The sequence below is a fragment of the Scatophagus argus genome, chromosome 5 (genome assembly GCF_020382885.2).
Source record: "Scatophagus argus isolate fScaArg1 chromosome 5, fScaArg1.pri, whole genome shotgun sequence".
NCBI classification, from domain to species: domain Eukaryota; kingdom Metazoa; phylum Chordata; class Actinopteri; family Scatophagidae; genus Scatophagus; species Scatophagus argus.
In genome coordinates, this window is record NC_058497.1 from 14052118 (window position 1) to 14068407 (window position 16290).

Genomic DNA, 16290 nt, shown 5'->3' on the forward strand with positions numbered 1-16290 from the left:
TGTTTTCGCTGCAGCGTCAGGCACACAGTTCAATCCTGAAATAGGAGTGAGCTGTGTGCAAGAGAAAATACATCAAATAACAAGCAAACAAACAAAACAAGGTTATTTGTTGTGGTTGTTGTTTTACGGAGGGCTACGAAACATAAGAAATAATATCTGATGAAGGGAAATATATATATCTAAGAATCTGAAATCTCATAAAGGACCCGACGCGCCACTCATTCTCAGCTCTACAGAAGCTGCTGCCAGAAGTCTCGAATTTCAGTTTAGTGTGCTGAAAGAGTCGAAGGCCATTATGATGTCCCATCCATCTGTGAGTCTCTTCTTCATTCATCAGATGCATCAGGTGACTGTATCAATCCAACAATTTAGCGACATCTAAATTAGGGGCAACGTGTATCATAAAGTGTTAGGCAACTGGAGAAACCAGATGTTAATCTGTATGGTTAAATGCCTTAATCTGTGGTAAAATGTTAGAATCCAATCATTCCGACTGGTTTAGATTTACTGTAACCCGTTCTTGCTATCCTCCTCTCTCTCTCTCTCTCTCTCTCTCTCTCTCTCTATCGCTTCAATTGAAGCTGTCAAGCATTTTAAAGTGTTTAAGAAGATGGAAATTTGATCATCTGTGACGACTGAGCGAACGTCATATTTTTGGGAAGGTTGTGTGACACGATTGAAAGCTTCAGAACTGCCACAAAGTGGAGCTTATATCCATTCTTAAAGAGCAACGGTTGCATAAAAAATTTAAATAATAGATCCAAATTTACAGATTTGCAGGCTCCTAAAATGTATCTTCAGTCATCCAAATTTTGAGAACTCCAAGACTTGATTTGTGCTCAAGATTCAAACAAGACACTATTTAAAAATGTAAAAAAATATGAGCAATTTTTTGTCCACACAGACGAATGAAATCTCACTGCCCACACACACACACACACTTCGCTTTCAACGTGTCAGATGTGTACTGCACCCAGACCTCCAAACACAAACCAGCCTATTCTCCTCTACCAAAAATCCCTCTGGAAAGTGAAAACAAACACAAGAACTGCTGCAGAAATGTTCGTCACGGTGGCAGCTTCAGGTTTTCTGCTGGAGCTCCACACAACAGAAACTACAGTTCATACTGGTTTGGGCTTAATAAAACAGAGCAGAGTCCAAGCGACTAACAAACAGAGCAAATGCCCGGTAATGTGTGTGTGTGTGTGTGTGTGTCAGTGTGCCTGGAAAGTTTGCTCATGATGTCCTAATGAGCTTCCGTTTAAAACCATCTTGATGCTTGTGCTTCTTCTTGTTCAGCATCTGCAGTGCCAGTTCCCTCAGCATGAAAGCTAACGGGTTGTCGCAGCGTTTACAGGTGATAAACGCGAGTCTCGCCCGAAATCATCAATCCTCATCTAAACCGAGTTCAACACATAAAACAAAAGACTGTACAAAAACGCTAAGTTAATATCACAAAACCTCTGACCATTAAAAAAGCAAAGAGTCATGAGAAAGAACAAATCAGAGTTGGTTTGAAGATGAAGAAGACAGCAGAGCGTCTGCTCGTGTTAAGTACAGCACAAGACCAGCTGACAGAAGAGGGTTCAAACGAGAAAGAAGGCGTGAATATGATCACACTTCCATGTTCAGACAAGTTAGCAGGTACAACGCAAGGCAATTTCAACGATCGGCTATTTGTCATCTTACAGTGAAGGCTTGCGCAATGAAACACACGAGAAAAACTAGTTTTCACGGCGGCATCACACACAACCTGAAGAAAGAAGCTGTTCCCCGGTCTGAGGGTACAGCGTCGGATATGGCAGCAGGGTGAACAGGCTGTGGCACGTCCAAGAGAAAATGAATGATTACTAATTAGAAATCATTGCTAAAACTTCACCACGTGTTTGTTTTATTCTAGCAACAGTCCAAAACCAAAAAGAAAAACATCAAATCCACACACTCAAGGAGCTGAAGTCTCTACATGTTTGGTATTTTTGCTTGTAAAGATGACTGGAACGATTAATTGATTACCAAAATGGCTTCCAATTCATTTCAATTTATTGGCATTTTTATGGCCTTTTTTGTTTTTGTCCGTTTTAGCAAGCTGATGAGAGAAACATGACAGAAAAAAAAAATGCGGTGAATGAAATGCAAATACTGCAATATTCATGCACTCCGGTGAGGAGACACTCCAACGCTGCCCTTTAAACATGTGTGAACTCACAAAGCTTTTGTGTGTGTGTGTGTGTGCGTGTGTTAACGTGCTGCCGTTGGACGCACCTGAAGCAGACAGTGTGCCAGTCAGTGTTGAGGGCCTGGAGGTACTGCTCGTCATAGATCCTCTGTTTGCATCCCGCACAGACGGGCAAACTTCCTCCAGCTGTAACAGGAACACACGAGGTCAAAGGATGCACTGTTATGTCCGCCATCTTACAGCTCGTCCTGCATAAAATCAACATATTCTTTGTTGAGGTGTAATGATTGCTGATGTGTGTTTGCATGTTATACTTTTTACATGTGTCCCTGAAATCACCTTCAGTGCAAAGCAAAGTAATGACCCTCACTAAAGCTCCAGATATCAAACACACGAGGTAAAGTCTCCAGTGTTTGGTATCAGGCCTTAATATTTAGGGAAAACATTTTGCTTCCAACTTTAAGAATAACATTTTCTTGTCATTGGATAATGAAGTTTTGTAAAATCAAGTTAAACTGAAATCAAGAAAGGAAATCGTGATCACTATTATTGAAGCTCAATAGCCTTTTAGCCAGAAACTCCCTATTCTTATTTTCACTGGAACTTGAGGTTCCAGTGAAAATAAGAATACTTTTTTTTTTAATTGGTGTGAGTTGCTGGGTTTTGCGACAGCAGCTGCAGCTGGCACTTTCATGTGGGAACTATTTTCTGGGATGACAGACCTGCTAACTAAGCTAACTGAAGTCACAGCTCAGCCGATGAGGACACGATTTATGTTTACATCCTGCCTTGTCATCCACACAAGCCTCTCATCCATCTGAGCTGAGATACGGTCGGCAGATGTCGTTCAATAAAAAGAAAATAGTTCCTACATAAAACTGCTCTCAGACAAGTCTCTCGATTATCTTGAGTTGAAGATCATGACTTCTGGAAATATTTTTTTTTTTTGCCGCTTTTAGCACCAAAGGCCCGGTGCCATCTAGCTGCATTACATTCAACAGAAGGCAGACAACATTTTTACAGCCTTTATCTCCAAAACTCTACAACTCGCACCAAAAAAAGAAGATGAAATAAAAAAAAAAAAAACTGAACATCTGCAGCAGCATGTGTGTGTTTTCTGCCGATGTAAATCTGTTCATTGTAAACTATTTGGTGACACACCAGAAGATATTACTGTTGCAGAGGCTCATTTAGATGAAACCGAATCACACGCCCTTCACATCCTGAGGCACTGATGTGCTAAGGCACAGCAGAACAGTTAAGGATCCATTTCCTGTTCGCAAATCTGTGAGGACTGTAATCTGCGAGACGACAAAGACGCTCCAGATGAACTCTGTAACTCCTGCACTATTAGCACTTCATTAGCACAACTGCTGAGTCCTTGCGTTTGGGTTCTGTCAGCCCTGAAACCTCAACATGTCTGCGAGTTCAAACACTCTCCCTGAGATCCGGAACCTGAAGTGCACTCAAAAATAACACCATTCAAAAAGCAGATATTATTTCGCTATAACACTATTTTAGAGTGAAACTTCTGACGTGAGACTTGATCTGATCTTGATTAGGCACTCTATTTATCACATTCACAGCATCAGATGTCTGTATGCCATCACTCCAGTGCAAAGCAGCTACAACCCACTGAACTGCTGAACACAGATCAGTTCAAATCAAGTTCAAACCCACATCTCTCTCCTTCAACACGTGGATACTGGTGCCAGTGTGTCGATGCTGCAACACAAGATAAGGCATCGTTATAGCTGTAATTATTCATCCATCCCATGATTTGAGAGCTGCGCTGGCTTTTATGCGGCCAGTTCATTAGAGTTACACCGCTTACTCGTGTTTTTATTGATCATACTGACTCGTTGGCTGATGCCTCATCTCTGCCTGCTAAGTGCGTCTTCCTCAATAAAGGCACATAAACAAACAGAGCGTACAACCTGTGCAGCTGTTGGACTGGGTGGACCTCTCGAAACCCCCCCTCTGGATCATAAATTTACACAGAAAACCCGAAACACTTCCTCCTGCAGATGAGCTAAACTCACTGAAATGCAAAGTGAGTCATCACATAAAAGGTCCATTGTGAAGTTAAGTGAACCTGACTGACAGCCACAGCACACGGCCATCGATAATCACACAGTGGGGTGCAGCAACATCATGCAGTAACATCACATGTCAACACAGAAATTCAACAGAAAGACACACAATGTATCATTAGCTAACTAATGCTTCTTGTTTTGAATTCCTGAAAATAAAAAAGGAATTTATGTAAGAAAAATAGCAAAGATCAGGAAAAAAAATCATCATCATCTCCCAGTCCCTCACTATTTAGTAAGCAGTGCAATGTAAGGGTCCCAGGTTGGAAAAAAAATCTTGTAAATACTCCTGATATGTTTTTCATTCAAACCAAACTTTGTAAGACCTTCAGATTGTATCAGACAAGCCCAGAACTTCAAGCTGCACCTTAAAAATTGCTTTTTACCTTACAAAATTACCCAGCAGAGTCCTCATTTCATTTCACTAATGCAACAACGAGTTCATCGGCAGAATATCTATCTTAAAAGGCCATTGCAATTGAACACTGTGCACGGCCTGAGGGTGAATATGAGGGTGTCATCTAAACAAGACGGGTGCATCAGCTCGGAGAGAAAACATGGCTTCAGTTGCAGCACAATACAGCCTGACGCTCCCTGCAGAAACACCAGCTTCTCACTGACTGAGTGTGACTGACAGAGACACGACACCCAAAGTGCCAGAAATAATCCAAAGCTTTATTGTTTGCGGCCGGTTTCGGCGGAGCATCCTCTATGTTTGGAGCAGGGGGGAACCTGTGCACCTCCCGCCCCGCTGCCGCATGCATCCAGCGGCTCTTTACGCCCAGCACCTCCTTACCTTCCTCCTCTCCCATGCGTTCGTCCTTCCAGGTGCAGCAGAGCAGCATCAACCTCATTCACTCCCGACACCGAGCTCCGGGAGAGAGCCAGCCGCCTCTGGTCGACAGATAACCGGTGTCCGAGCAGCAGCAGCGCAGCCCGCCCCGGCGGTCTTGTTGCTGTGCGTCCGTCGCTCCCTGCGGCGCCCCTCGCAGCTTCCTGCTGCACGTTTCTGCGGCGCTTCATTCAAGAGAGCTGCGGACCAATGAAGTGTCTGGGACGGGCAGGGACAGACACAGGCCGGCCAACCAGCGATTCCCTGTTAATTAATGCATTACTTCATGGGCGGGGAGGAGGGGCCAGAGGAAGGCAGTGCAGCAAGCATAGCAGATGGGGTTTAGTTATTACAAAATAATAATATCATTATTTAAAACAATTTCACCTCGAAAGGATGCACTTTCTGGTGAAAATGTAAATGTGGCAGCAGCTGAACCCTTTAAAACATAAACAAAATACAGTGAAATATCAGTTTCAGTGGAGGTGCTGTAAACAGCTGAAGTGCAAACCATTCAGAAGGTAAAACAAAGCATGAAAGTTGAAACTTTAGAGTAAGAGAGTGTAGCTGAAATTCACTTAGTTTGATCAAAAGTGGTAAAATTGCTTAAAATTTCAGATGAAGTGAGAAATCTGAAAGCAGATGAATGTTTTAGTGCCAAGTACACAATTCAGCACATATGGAGGAAAAGGTAAAACATGACATGTTCACTTGGCTCTGAACTGAACATTTCTTTGAAGGTACGTGGTAACAGTGCAGTGGTGGAATGTAACAATAATGCATATACTTATACACAATGTAAATCTGAAGCGTGATGAGGTGTTGCTTTTTGGGTTGAGAAACTTCTACTTCTTAAGAGAAATAAACAATTTAAAATCCAGATTTGTAGTCTTGTCATTATACTGCGGCTCCATAGTGACGCTGCAGTGTTTCTGAGGTGGGACTGGATTAGAGTAAAGGTGATGGAACAGCAGCGTGAGCTCCTTCCACAGGATGCCGATCGTGGTTCAGCGGTTCTCCCAGGAGATCAACACGGAGGAGCTACAGGAGTTCATTATTTCCAGCTGGCACAACAAGAACAGAGTTTATAGTCACCACTGAGGGAATATGCCTGGGTTTGTTTTCATTACTGTCAGGAGCTCTACCAAATCACAGACATTGTATTTCGAAACGCACTAAATCTGATGGTTCCCGATTCATTTTGTCCGGTGGGAGAGATAGTTAAGGCCTGGCAGAACTGAGATGCAACAAAGGCTCCAAGCAGGCAGGATTTGAGCCCCAGATATTATTGCTAAGTAGTATGAGGTTTCTAACAAACTGACAGACCGGGCAGGTCTCACTTGACCAGGTGTTTCTGATCAGCTCACAGGACGAGCTGCTGCTGAAGGAATGCACTCAAAAAGAGCAAGAAAATAAAACCACAGGGAGACACAAGATCTTTTAACACATTTTATTTAGTTATTTAATGAAGCAAATAAAATGCCGGGATATCCGGGAACAAGTCACACGTCGTGTCGTGGAAATATAAAAAGTGCAAAACCACACTGTTCCTCCTTATAAAAACAGTTTTAAATAAAGATGAAGAGTATCCCACGGCACATAAGACAAGGTCTGACCCAGCGAGGCTCAAAGACAGTTCTTACACAGCACCGAGTGAAGAAACTGGAGCCAGCAAACATCAAATTAGTACAAAATACAGTACACAGTTACAAAATGATATGGGGTCACCTGGCAACAGCGCTCATGAACCTTTGGTCGGTAAGCTTTTTTTTTTTTTTTGAAAAAAGCAGCTCAAGTAAATAAAGAACAATGGGAGCTTATGCCTCACATACACAAAGTCTTATTCTGTATTACATTTCTAAACAGTGAATAAATGCAAAAGCAAAGGATTGTTCTTGTTTTATGTTCACATATTCCTGATAACGATAAAGCTATGAGTCAAAGCATGGTGCAAAGAAAAAAAAAATCTTGAATAATCACAAGATACATAAATGTAAATAACTGCTACGATGAGACTAAACATTTGAAGCAGACTGAAGCGGTGTGAAGTCCAGACTTTAGAACATAAGCATAAACATTCACACATACATAATGTACATGCCAGAGTAGTATCTGAAATACATTTGAATCGACTTGGAGTGAAAAGACAACACTGGTTTCCCATGGGTTTTAAACATCCTGCAGTGAATGACTTTTTGACGGCAAACTGCCCCTCAGAGCAGGAAATGCTCTTCGAACATCACACGTTTGTCAACACTAAAAATGCTGAGAAAAGCTGAACTGCATAGCAACCAGAGTCAGCAAAGTTACCGAGAGCAGATGGGTTGGCCGGAGCTCCAGTTCCCACTGCTTTGTACCCAGCAGGTCTAAAAATAGCAGCGGTGAAGACGGGGAGCCAGAACTGATGCTGAGATTGGTCCAGATTTCATCAGTTTTTGGACGACCCTCGACCAACCCTCGTGTCATGTCAGAGAGGTGACGAGCTCTGCACAGGCAAGACAGCGTGGGCTCTAACGGCGGAGGGCGGCACACCTCGGTTTAGGAGTGAAATCAGAAGGGAAACCAGTCATAGGTCACACTGGCAGCCAATGGTTCAGACAGTCTTTCGCACAACAGTACAAGCTTATGCATACACACACACACACACACGCACGCACGCACAGGACCAACACATGGTGACACAAGCACACTCTTACGTATTGTAAGTAGGCCGGTGCAGTACGGGGAGTTAAAGCTGATTAACTTGACCACATTAATGATTAAAGGCACTATCAATAACATAGCCTACGTCACATCAGAACGTGTACAAAATTCTGGGTCGGTGGGTTTGTATAAAAACAAGACGTTGAAGTCAAGTAAGTTAAAAAAAAAACATCTTTACACGATTTCTAATGGGGTTTGTTTGCATATAAAATGTACATTCTCGATCATGCAGTAGCACCATGGTTTCTTGAGGTCACTCAGGATCTCAAGAGATCCTCTACTTCCTCCTCCCACAGTATTTAGTCTGGCATCCTCCAGCGCCACCTGCAGCAAAGACCGGCAGAACAAAACTTCAGTCTTTTCACTGGAGAGGAGCTGCTGTAGCAGGGTTCTGGGGTGAGCAAGTCGCTAATGTATGCGAGTGTTTTACCTCTGTAGACTCCTCCTCCACCTCCTCCTCCACCGCCAAGGAAACCCTGCAATGCACCGTACTTGGCTGCTTTGGCTGCAAAACAACAACAGGAAGAACCACTGAGAGGTATTTACTTTAATCAGAAAATCCTGTGGCACATAATGAAATTGAGCCCTTGTTCATTTGGCAGAGGGAGTTCGTAAATTTATAGCTGTGTAAGAGTCAACCATAGACTCTCCTTATTTAAAGGAGCCCTCAAAGGCCATCATTGGCTCAGTCACTGCCAGAGATTAAACCAGTGAAATGAAGTTATCTAAGAAACCAGCTGTGTATTTCCTTGAAATAATCCAGCCAGCAGTAACCTAAGATGTTTACAAAAATGCAGATTATAATGTGTCCAGACTGGTTTTGTGCCATCCCATCTGCACTGACAAGCACACACAGTGCCAACCCACACTCCACCAATCTCATGAAATTAATCTGACATGTGGCCTTCCTCTGCCAACGAGCAGACAACGAAACTAGAAAACTGGCTGAGGTGCAGGGGAAAAACAACTTATTATCCCTTCAAAATGTTTTTAGGTGCATTTTTAGAGTTGTGCGGATGTGGGTGTTTGTTACCTTGTTGAGGAGTCAGGGGGGCGGGTACATATCCACCTAGACAAACATTAGATACAGAGACAAAAGACAGATGAAAAAGCTGACTTTAGCTCTAATGCTAAGATGAAACCACTTTGGATCTGTCATGGTAGTTGATATATTTGTCCTGGCCAGCTTGTGGAGAGGTAAACCTCTTGACATGAGAGCAAGTCACATGGGAAGCACTCAGATCTGATGCCGAGCTGTTGGATCCAGAGACGAACTCAAGTATTTAAGTAACCACAGTTAAACATGTTTTCCTGGCTGTATTTTGTACTTAAAAAGACACAGAAAAGTAATCTGAACTAAAGCTACACGGAGGGAAAGCACTTGTGGTTTTCCTCATTCAAGCAGCTGAAATTTGAACCATTTGAGTGAGCTCTCACACCGTATGCACACGCTAATTTTCTTCAGATGTGTCAAACTGGAGAAAGGCTGCATTAAACCTAATATCTTTATACTTTGCTCCACCATCTGCAGTTATCCAATTAATTTCTTTGTAACTGGGCGCTCGGATGAGGAAAATGCAAAGTCAGCCTCCCCATGTGTTAACAAGTTGAATGAGAAAAATTAAAACTGAACTTATTTTGTTAAAATTGAAAAGCCCTCAGCCGGAATTTGCTGAAGGGAATCGGGTGATCGAAACTTATTTCCTCAATAAATGTGCATAATCAGGATCATATCTGTGTTTACTGATGAGCAAATTCAACCCGTACGACATCAAAAATTCAGGACTTTTCAAGTTTAATGTGTGATGTACAGTAATGTATATTTCTTCTGTACATCAGCTTCCAAAATGTTAACAATGCACAGTTTTGCATGGGAGTTTACACAGAGGTTCATAGTGGTAGTGTGGAGATGCTGAGTTTAGCTAAATGGCATAAAGGGAAGGAGAGAAGGACGAGCTAATCAACTTGTCACTAATATTTTCCACATGTAGATTCCTTAACTGGATGTGAAGAATCTCAGTAAATTTGGGAGGCTAACATTTAATCCTTTCATTCTGCAGCAGGTCTCCTCTCCCTTTCTTTATGCTCACAGCTTTGAAGGGGGAAGTGATGAGTCAGTTCTCCTGCCCTTTCATCCATCAAGCTGTGTTACCTGGCTGCTGGCAGCTGTGCATTAATCCGCCTGCTGATCCAAAAACAAGGATGAAAAGTTAAAGTCTGTTCCCTAAATCCCTGTCTATGTGGAGGCAGTCTGAGCGCCAGCTAACTTATTTGGGTTCATGTTTGGCTTCCAGTGGCAGGAAAAACAATGATGATGAGAAGAGTTTAAAAACCTTTCAGTAACTACACTGAAATAAACATGCTAAGCAGAAACAGATCGCACACACACACACGCCCACGACTATCTTCTTCTCTTGCCTCCACCTCCTTAAGATAAATGGTTCTATTCTTCTTGTCCTTTCCACTGATTTATGAATCGATGCTCCTCAAAGGTCACTCCACAGAGTACTGTTTACCACCAACATAAACACTACGTTTGCTGTGTCTGCCATGGACTCCTCAGCAGAGGAACTCTTACAAAATCCTCATCAGTATAAGCCTATGTTTGACCATTTACTTTGTGCAGTACTAGTACCTTGGTAGTACTGTTGGGGGTAACCTCCTCCATAACCAGGAGCCACAGGAACCACACCTGGAAAGGTAAAAAGCACTTAGCAGGGAGGCGCAACACATCCGTTCACAGAAAAATGCCAGCAGTGTACAAACTGACAAAGTGTGTGAATGTACAACCTACTAATAATGTAGGCTGATACATATAGTATGTACAGTGAACATGACAGCCCTCCCTCACCGATGGGCAGAGGAGGAGCAGGAGGAGAAGGAGGAGAGACAGGATCAGAAGCTCCATTGCATAAAGTGTGTTGTGGACAGCTGACAAGGGTGATGTGCCATATTAACCCACCACTGTGTAGTTTTGATTAACTTAAGGGAGCAGAAAATAGCGAATGAACATGCGGTGCTCCTCACCTGGCTGATATCCTCCACCACCTCCAAGATTGCCATAGCCTGTTTGAATGTAAAGCAAACACATATGTCATGATATTGGGCCTATTCTAATGGTTTTGTACGCATGAATACTTATTACCAGTATTTCTATGCCTGTATTTGAAACGACTTGCAACCAGCAGCTCATCTGGGGTCACAGGAATAACCTCATTCAAAATTCCTCTGGCAGAGGTTTGTTATGTCTCAGCAGGACTCTCTGGGGGTTCGTCTTATCTTCAAACAGTCACACTTTGATGTTGTACAGACTAACAGTAATCAGTCTCCATTGGGATATAATGGCTTGTTTACTTACTCCATTTACAAAATCCTAACGGTACTGTAACACTGTGGAGATTACAGCCTTCGGGGGAGCTGAGTTTTGTGTATTTTTATTTTTACTGCATGAGGCTTTGGTCACAACAGTAAACACAACAGTAATTTTATTCTGCTATTGCTGTGCCTGAAGCCCTACAAGCTATGCAGACTATGGCTTGTAGGGCCTTGTAGTCATTATTAATAGGGACTTGTCAGAAAAACAACATTTTAAGGTCACCACGCATGTACACTGAGTCACCACACTGTGTGCTGTAACATCAGCAGGCCTGTTACACTACCTGGTTTGGGTGCCTTAGCTCCACCTCCACCTCCTAGTCCAGCTGCGGAGGGATACGTCAACCCACCTGTTAACGGAGACAGAGGACTGGCTTAATGATAAAGGGTTACCCGCCTGTATATAGCTGACAGAGTGTAACTTCTGCCTCCAATAAAACAACAGCTAATTTCCTTCATCAACGTATCCAGCTGCCCTCTCATTCCTGACGCTACGCCCCACACAAAAACGTATCAGCATGTTGGCCAATTTCCTGCACAGGAAGCGCAATGCGATGGCATCTCCTGACTAACTGTCACTCTGGGCACTGAGCAGAACGTCTCTTTTCCCCTCCCAAATCAGGGGAACATTGTGTATTAGTGCTATTAGTGTCCTCTCCTCTCATACATACCCTGGCCATAACCATGAAGATGTGGCCTGTATCCCCCTGAATCGTGATGACAGAGAAAAGTAGTGTTATTTTCTGGTAAGTGAACTCATCTCCCACAGTTTGTGTCGGGGGCTGCCTCATTCAAGAGCTGGGAATCATTAAAATATTTTATAAAAATAGTTTGATGCTGAGAAGGGAAATGAGCAGTATTTGTGCTATTCAAAGTTCATGTTTCCCCGTTAACTGACACCTACTGTGTTCTTAGGGTTCACGAATTAAGTATATTTTTACATGTTAAGTGAAATGTAGGTGTGTTTTAACCTTGATAACTTCCTGCTGCAAGAGGGATTCCAACTCCACCTCCTGTACCACCCACTGCAACAAAAAAAGCACAACACAGCACATGTGTGAGCCTTCATATGCAAAAAGGCAAAAACAAAACAAAGCAAAACTCTGGATGTAGCAGAAACACGTGCATACAAACACATACCTGGAGGTTTCAGAGGCTTTGCTCCAGGCAGCGTTGCAGGTCCAGTTCCAGCTCCAGTGCCTCCAGGACCAACACCATAACGAACTAACGCACAAAAATGGCAGAACTAATAACAAACTGCAATTTCAACCTCTAAATGCTAAACAGGAAATATAGGGGACTTGCCTCCGTAGGTTCCACCATATGGATATCCACCTGCACCTGGACCAACACCTACTCCAGTGCCTTTGGAGTAAAAGTGTTAGAAGACCAAAGGTGTGAAGTCAGAAGATAGAAAGGAAGATTCCCCATTACACTGAGGAACTGAAATGTGTTTCTGTACCGGTTCATGATGGTTTCATCCTCTTCAACTACACCTTACTGTCATCTTACTGTCATAGTAAGATGTAGCTGAAGAGTAGCTGTGTACTGCACAGTAGCTCAACTACCAGTATAGTGACTTGTTTCTTAAATCAGCAGGGTGGGAAAACACAGATGAATCACACAGTTATGTACTCAGGACATAAAATCAATGGATCCAGATCCATCCAGGAATCCAAGTCAATCATATTTTTGAAAAGGCCACATTTGTTAAATCTTTCACCATCTTTTACATTTTGTTTTGCACATTTGATTTCTTTGACTTGATTTTCATCAAATCCATCATGAAACTGTGACTTGAAACTGATTTTATCTTGATACTGTCTAATGTTTTAACATTTAATCTACCCTGTACTGTATGTTTTTAACACTAGTATTCAATGTGTCTTTGTTTGTTTAATTATCTTCTATGGATGCTTCTCAGATGAGTCAAATGTCCCTCTAAGTGACAATAAGATTTATCCTCATATTTGATTGAGTTGGTCTTCTGTCCATAGCAGTTAAATAGTGCACAACAGCAAAAATACCCTAAAACTGCAAAGCTGCAGATGCATAAAACTGATGACTGTGTGTTGCAGGCATAATTGGGTGGAGGAAAGCCTGATGCAGCTGTTTCTTACATATTAACTACTGCTTTAATCGATTCAGTATGACAATTCAGTGATTGACTGTCTAAACATAATGTGAGGGTAAGATAAATACAGCCCAGTGTGTGTAAGCATAATCAATAACACTGAATAGGATCATGTGCATCGATCACATCATCAGGATGTTGTGACTGCTGAGCGTGTGTTTATGTACTGTGTACATACTATGTCTAATGCACAGAGGGGGGAATTAGCAGCAGTGCTCAAATTAGCATGCAACTATGAATTTTGAATCAAACAGGTACATTACGTTATACTGTATATTTACATAATTTAGAAACTCTTATGTTAATATATACAACTAAATATGCAAAGACAAATTTAGATGCGTGAAAATGTTTAAATGTTTGCGATCCCTGACTTGCATGCAAAAGTCACAATTTTGTGAAAAAAAAAAAATATTCTGCATTATTTAACAGATGATCTTCAGACATACAACTGCGCTCTGTTTCAGCTACAGCGTCACATAAATAAAGCAAGTTTATGGCAATACTGAATATTTAGTAAGTATATGTACAGTTTAATGTCAACTATGTGGCAATGGACTGAGCAAGATCAAATGAATGAGTGGTCAATACATTATGGGCCACAATCAAGGGAATCTGAGATAAATAGGTTTTCAAAAATGATCAAGGTTTAACACGATGGATAAGAATCTGTTTCATTTTGAAAGGTGTATATTTGCCATATTTACCTGGTATAAATCCAGGTTTGGGTGCTTTGACGCCTGTGCCAACACCAACACCTGGAAACAACCGTATTATTATAATCACAGACAGCAGCAGAGCCAAAAGACCACAGCTCTTGCATCCGACTCTGGCTCCACCGTGTGGCCATATGGGTGCATCAAATCCCATTAAGTTTCAATAACAAACTTCAACTCGATAGCCAGAAAACAAGATGGAGTCATTAAATCAGTAAAGTACAAATATTTGCTTACCTCCAGGTTGTTGGACTCCGACAGAAGCTAAAAGAGAGAAAAGACTAACACATGAACTATCTAACAATCCACAGTTCAAAATGTATGAACTTTTTCATACGTATGAGTCAGAAGATAGAAAATTAACACACAACACAGACAGAAAGCCTATTTAAACTGTTGGGGAACAAAAGCAGCTCTTGAAGAAAAAAAAAATAACATAATACACCAAAATACAAATGCAAATACTCCACATGCAGTATTAACACTACAGTGCATTTTGCCTGTTGACTGAGCTGCAACTAAATGTTTTTGATTTATTATTACTTAACGGCTTTTATTAAGACTGGTCACATACAACACTTGAATTGTCATAATTTGAACTACGAAAGTCATATGACCAGTTAAACAGTGAGGTCATTAATGGGGTCCGATATTCTAGCATAATCCCACTTATTAAGTGTAGGATCTTTCACTTTTCTTATTTCGGTTTGAAGTGAACAACTGAAGTGAACACAGCACTGAAGGCAATTTTACCAATGCAGAGACTGTTTGTAATACCAAACTGATCTGGGTCTGTAATCTGCTACATCAGTTAGCACCCAGCATTAAAAAAATGTTAACTCACGAAGAGAGTGTAATGCCAGCGAGAATAAAGAAAGATCAAACAGTACAAAACACTTCATTTGTTATAAATCCAACAGGTTCTGTATATTGATCAATGGCACATGATAAATACATGATCAAAAGAAAAAAGAAAACTGCTCTTACGACCAGAAGGTACTGCAACGCCTGCTCCACCTGTGACACACCAACATACAAAGTTTTGTCACTTTTCAAATGTCTGGATAGAAGCTGTACAAAACAATAAATTGTTGAGTGTTATAATTCAATATCAGAAAAATTTTGACATATTTACCAACACTTGTGCCAGCTGTAAAATAAAAAAAGCATCATCAAGTTAAACTGTTTACAATAAATATATATTTAGTGTGATTTATTAAAAAAAGTTCCATATGTACAACTTACCACTAGGCTGAATAATTCCACCAGAAACTTTCAAAACAGTCAGAAATGAAAGGTATATTAAAACAGGTTGAGACACACAACAGAATAAAATGAAGTAAATGTTAAAATTTGCACTGAACTCACCGCCTGTTTTCCCACATCCACCGCAAGAGAACAAAATGCAAAAAAAAGAAGCAAAAATTAAAATTAGTCAGACAATCCTTTAAAATGTTTAATTTAAACTATTATTATTATTATTATATTTTGTTTCTTTTGTTTAGTTGGATTAAAAATAATGCTAATAATAAATAATAAGTAATGAATATAACAATATACAGTTGCTGTTAATGATAAAACTATCAAGTAGAGAGAAGAAAGAAGGCAGGGGGAAAACAAACAGGAACAAAAAGAACAAGACATACTAATTTTAAAATAATATTAAACAGACATTCAACATGAGGAGAAAATCGCATCAAGACAACCTACATAAAAATAAACAATCTACTGAAAAGTTGTATTCTATAGCAGGGGCATCATATACATATGTAAAACTGCAAATCAGATGTCACATATGTGACTTTCATGGCAATGGTTTTTTGAAATCTAAACTCTAAATGTATTCAAAACCATCCCCCGCTGTAGAACTTGAACTGTAACAAACAGGACAAAGTGCAAGCATTCATATTGTCAAAACAAACTTGTGGCTATCTAAGAGCAATCAAATGCCGGACGAAAGGTGCCATTTCAGCATGAACTTACCACCACCATCTAAATGTCTTTTCGATTGCTAAATTAGATTTTCCACAATCAGACAAATACAACTAAATTATGGAAATCCGAGCAAAAAGATGCAAGAAAGTAATACATCATGCAAAGAGTGAGGTGTTAGTTAAAAGGGGTGCACAAGACAAGTACTGTTGAGAAAAAGGGACCACCTGCGACCACAACTGACATAATCATGAGGAATGGCAGGGACCAGACAGACTTCATCTCCAACATCAATTCGTCTTTCTACACGACAGGAAACCTGGCATTTA

At 41.1% G+C, this 16290-nt stretch overlaps 2 protein-coding genes across 20 annotated transcripts in view; both read right to left on the minus strand.

The window, feature by feature from the left end:
- The window catches only part of limk1a (LIM domain kinase 1a), a 45110-nt gene extending 39799 nt beyond the window's left edge, over positions 1 to 5311 (minus strand). The window contains exons 1-2 of the mRNA XM_046388961.1: positions 5066 to 5311; positions 2263 to 2362 (exon numbers count right to left, since the gene is read on the minus strand). Of these exons, the coding sequence (XP_046244917.1) occupies positions 2263 to 2362; positions 5066 to 5123 (158 nt within the window). The 5' untranslated portion in view covers positions 5124 to 5311. The remainder of the gene's footprint in view (positions 1 to 2262; positions 2363 to 5065) is intronic.
- Positions 5312 to 6536: 1225 nt separating this feature from the next.
- The window catches only part of elna (elastin a), a 45708-nt gene continuing 35954 nt past the window's right edge, over positions 6537 to 16290 (minus strand). For 7 of the 19 annotated variants that reach the window (XM_046388979.1, XM_046388968.1, XM_046388967.1 and 4 more), the window contains 16 exons: positions 15275 to 15400; positions 15165 to 15179; positions 15017 to 15046; positions 14267 to 14293; positions 14021 to 14071; positions 12485 to 12544; positions 12320 to 12403; positions 12151 to 12204; positions 11851 to 11886; positions 11464 to 11529; positions 10832 to 10870; positions 10440 to 10496; positions 9957 to 9989; positions 8838 to 8873; positions 8235 to 8309; positions 6537 to 8128 (listed from right to left, as the gene is read on the minus strand). In XM_046388979.1, the coding sequence (XP_046244935.1) occupies positions 8082 to 8128; positions 8235 to 8309; positions 8838 to 8873; positions 9957 to 9989; positions 10440 to 10496; positions 10832 to 10870; positions 11464 to 11529; positions 11851 to 11886; positions 12151 to 12204; positions 12320 to 12403; positions 12485 to 12544; positions 14021 to 14071; positions 14267 to 14293; positions 15017 to 15046; positions 15165 to 15179; positions 15275 to 15400 (836 nt within the window). In that variant the 3' untranslated portion in view covers positions 6537 to 8081. The remainder of the gene's footprint in view (positions 8129 to 8234; positions 8310 to 8837; positions 8874 to 9956; positions 9990 to 10439; positions 10497 to 10831; positions 10871 to 11463; positions 11530 to 11850; positions 11887 to 12150; positions 12205 to 12319; positions 12404 to 12484; positions 12545 to 14020; positions 14072 to 14266; positions 14294 to 15016; positions 15047 to 15164; positions 15180 to 15274; positions 15401 to 16290) is intronic. The other 12 variants (XM_046388982.1, XM_046388983.1, XM_046388980.1 and 9 more) reach the window with 5 other exon arrangements.